We start from the raw sequence: 4,417 nt of genomic DNA, 5'->3' as shown, positions 1-4,417 counted from the left end.
TAATTATTAACTATATTACTGTTAGTATATTGTTTAAGTCCTAAAATTATAAAATTTAAACCTACCTATACTTCTATAGCTAAACTTAGTAGATATTACTATTTATCATACCCCCCTGACATATCCATCCATCTCTCTCTCTCTCTCTGTTCTTTCAAGACATGTCTAATTCTCTCAGACACTGCTGCTAGATATGTTTAGGAGCAATAGAAAAAAATAGTTCCATACATAGTTATTTCATTTTAACTACCATATACAGGTAGTTTACTTGACATTTATTGTGTGGTCATTGCTGTTCAGCTCTGAGCAGCTAATGGAACTTATTTAACCTACTTATAGCTTAGTTAGAATGTAAGTTAAATTACAGTAGATTTGGGATATTTGTTATAGTGCCTAATATATTATTTGTGTACTAAAATGCATATTTGGAAGCATTATTAATTATTTTCTGTAGAACCAACATAGTGTGAAAAAATTAGTATTATCAAAATGTGCTCCTGTGTACAAATACTAATACTAATAGTTCAATACTAATGAAAGTCCAAAGTCTGTTTTTATATATTTTTTTATTATGTATTTTTAACAAAACTAACTAAAATGTAAAAATTAAAAACTTAAGGTAGTTAACAAAATTTTAACAAAAAATTAAATGAACAATTTTCTCTTATTACTTGCCTACATAAATTGTGTGGTTTGAGACCACATTAACAGTTTGTTTACACAAAGCTGTCTCACTATGATATATTGGGTTTTGCATACTGTGAGAGAGTGGTTAATACAATGTAAAGTAATAGAATTAAAAGGCAGCAGATGTAAAAAGATTAGATTTATTTAATTTATTTATTTTATTTTTCATCTTTCCAATGCATTGATGGCTTCACTACAGTTAGTGTTAGGGTAGAGAAAGTAAGAGATATAACATACTGAACAAATAAACTTGATATCCATTAAGAGTTCTAGAGCTTACACAAATGAAACATAAACCTGTAAGATAAAGTATTTATGTTCTTAGCATGAAAATCACCTTTTATCCTTTTTGTCTCAGTGAAGGCTTTTTGAATTCATAGGCTAATCTTTAGAAAAAATAGTTTTTAGAAAATCTGATATTTTGTGTTTACAAGAATTATAATTTTTACTAAAAGCTTCCAAATTTTTTAAAGATCTGCTTAGTACCCTTTGAATTATAGTATGTATAGTTCCACTGCTATAAGATCAAATTGACCAAGCTCATGCACAAAGGGTTAGTATTTAGAACAAATGACTTGTTTTTTTGTGAAAAAAAATCTTTCATAAAATGCATTGAAAATAATAATGAAAAGCAATTTCATGAGAAATTAAATTCAAGGAATATAACTTTAAACATATAATTTTATTAAGTTGTTTATCCTCTCTGCTCATATTATGTCCTCTTACTAGGTTGCTATTAGTAAAAATGATGTTATCATTCAAGAATAAAAGGTGCCACTTCAGAAAAAGGTGTGGTTTTCAACCATCAGCTTTCAAAAGTTTTGCTGCTAACCTTTTCTAAATAATTTGTAACTTTTAGTTTTCAGCAATGCTCATGATTATTTAAGCTGTATTGCAAGAATAATTTTTTTCACACTTTATGTTCGAGTAAATTGTATTAACATCCAACAATAATAAGTATTTTAAGTGCTTTAATCCTCCAGGAAAAAGAAAGTCTTACAGCCCTTAGCTGTACAGTTAGTAAAAGAAAAATTTCATAAAAATAAATTTTAAAAATATTTTTGTCTGTACTAACTTAATTACAGCATTTCATGCAGTGCTCTTTGCTGCTTAGGTAGTGTTACTGTTCATATAGGATCATGACATTTTAAATGTAGTTTTTAAGTTTATTGGCAGTACATGAATTACTAAACAATGTATTAATTTATTTATTCTGTCATATGCATAAGCAACTTTCATTTGTTCAGTGTTGTAAATATTATCTGTACATTATTCTAGATTCTAGAAGAACAAGAAATGTGGCGTCAGTGGGAACTTGAAAGAGGTTTAACAATGATGGTCTCAGATGATGCTCTGTGTTCTCAAGATCAAGGAGATCATCTTAAACATCAAAAAGTAAAAGAAAAAAGAAATTCTAATGAAAGAATCAAACAAAGAAATGTACCAATCGATGAGATGAGTATGGGCGAACTGTACCGAAGGAGAAACTACTGGATGAAAAAGTTGTTTGAAGTAGAAGAAGGTGATGCAGAAAGGTATGAATAACGTACAAAAGGCTATAGAGTTTTAATTTATTGAATTTTTAAAGACACATCATTAACTTATATTCATATGTTAGTATTGATCAGGGAAAGATTACATCCTAAATGACATCATACATATTCAGTATAAATATGGAGAGAGAGAGAAATTATGAAATGAAGAAAAAATATCTGTTTGGGATAGTTGTCACATTCATGGTAGCATTACTCCTTTGTACACATCACTGTATAACCCATACATATTTTTGTTTGCTAATGAAATGAGAATGAAGTATTGTGTAATACCAAAGTATAGATTATACTTTTGACTCTGAGTGAAGGGACAGATTTGTACTACTGATCTATAGGTATCAAGTGCAGAAAACAATTTAGTAGTAAATTGATATACCACTGAAAATAAATTACAAAGAACACTATTTTTTAGGAATATTTGAAACGTTCACTAATGAAATTCTTATGCATTTGTAGCTTTTTACCAAATTGAACTGCAAAACTCATTTTGTAAGCAGAAAGATTGGTCTAGTCAAGCTTCAGTGTGCAAAAGTTTGATTAATATCTAAGGTACCTTTTCAAGACATTGGGTTGCATACATTGGTACTCAAACTGCTTTCTACATACCAATAAATGCATCAAATATTTAGTAGTCACTAGGGTATCTTACTTGTGATAGTTTTTAATATAAACAAATAACATAAAATTCAATCATTCTAGCATATAAAATATATATATATAACAAAAATCATTTTCCTATTACTTTTTTTTTTCAGTATGAGACATTAATAAACAGACTGTTTTAGCATATTTTCTTTTGCCATGAAATATCTTCATTGCCTGAAGCTCAACTTTTCAATGTTTAATGTAGGCCTATCATTGGGTTTATTATTATTAGCATTACACACAGTTAAAATATTTTCTAAACTTTCCATATCATTAAAATGTAAGTGTAGAAAACTGAATAGCCACATTTAAATCTTTTTATCTATATATCAAAGTTTAAAACCGTAAAAAAATCAAATTGCTTTAATCTAAAGACAATTTTAGTAGAAAATAAAATAAAGTCACTGGAAGTGTCAACTGATAGAAGAAAGCAAGTGCAGTTATGTTGTAGTAGCATATTTTTTTATGTTGATATTGATGTGTGGATGGACTTTGTTATTTAATACAGCAAATGTGCTGTAAGCTACTTGTACACGGTCAACACCTGCCTCAGTGGTTCCCAAATATGGGGTCCTGGCAGGCTCTGGTAGGACGGTGAGTGTGGCAGAAAAAAAATTCATATGTAGCAAACAAACTTGAATGGACTAGTTGAAATACATTTTTTGAACAAATGAGGTCATTCAGTTGAAATGGGAGTCAGCACTAAACAAAAAAATTGGGAATCACTGATCTACATTGTATGTATGTTGTTTCTAGTTGTCTTTTACTTACCACATTGTTTATATAGGGTTTAAAAAATAAGTTGCATTTATACTATGAATCTCTTCTTAGGAATTATTCAGCAACAGAACTATTTTAAAGAACTAAAAATAAATATGAACTCCAATCTGTCATTCAATTCACTATTTGTCACTGAGATGTACTGATTTGGAAATTCTGCTCCCTAGACAAGGCAAGTGACAATTGGTGGATCAAATGATAAATTGGGCTTTATATTTATTTTCAACAACTACTTTGTATGACTAGTTAACCCTTTCTGAATGGGCTGGGTCATTTTGACCATCCAAGTAACTGCCATGTAACCATGAAACTTTACATACTTTAACTTTTAATGCAGTAAGTGTATCTTCCCAAAATTTGGCATTGCTTTTGGTAAACATTACAAATCTTCTGTACACAAAAAAAAAAAATTGATTTTTAACCTCTGCTGAGTAGTTCATAGAACAGCTCTGAGTTGTTTTCTTTTTTTCAGGTACAAACTTTTAGCTCATAACTCCATCATGTCTTGACTGATTTGAGATCTAATTATAGTTTTGGACTCAGGAGGGCAAACCTTTTCAATTGATGTATTTGACCATGCCCAGGGTCTCGTGGATTAATTTATTCTAATCCTGTGTAAAATAATTTCAATTTGAGGGTAGGCTGGTAGAGATCCTGATAAGTAACAAAATCAGATTGGGTATACACATGCCCCATGCTTGGTATTGCTGGAGCACAAAAATATAGCTAATAAAAAGGGAAACAAAGGTCTC

General features: G+C 29.7%; 1 protein-coding gene across 5 annotated transcripts in view; it reads left to right on the top strand.

The window, feature by feature from the left end:
• Window positions 1-1,967: 1,967 nt before the first annotated feature.
• Window positions 1,968-4,417, top strand: part of LOC106467431 (uncharacterized protein C11orf57-like) — a 29,098-nt gene continuing 26,648 nt past the window's right edge. For all 5 annotated transcript variants that reach the window (XR_002612418.1, XR_002612419.1, XM_022395621.1 and 2 more), the window contains exon 1: window positions 1,968-2,222. Coding sequence is in view for 3 of the 5 variants with exons in the window: in XM_022395621.1 (XP_022251329.1) it covers window positions 1,984-2,222 (239 nt within the window). In the remaining 2 variants the exon portion in view is untranslated. The remainder of the gene's footprint in view (window positions 2,223-4,417) is intronic.

Source organism: Limulus polyphemus, unplaced genomic scaffold (genome assembly GCF_000517525.1).
Source record: "Limulus polyphemus unplaced genomic scaffold, Limulus_polyphemus-2.1.2 Scaffold2613, whole genome shotgun sequence".
NCBI lineage: Eukaryota > Metazoa > Arthropoda > Merostomata > Xiphosura > Limulidae > Limulus > Limulus polyphemus.
Note: the sequence above shows the minus strand (reverse complement) of the source record. Positions and strands in the feature narration are given on the sequence as shown.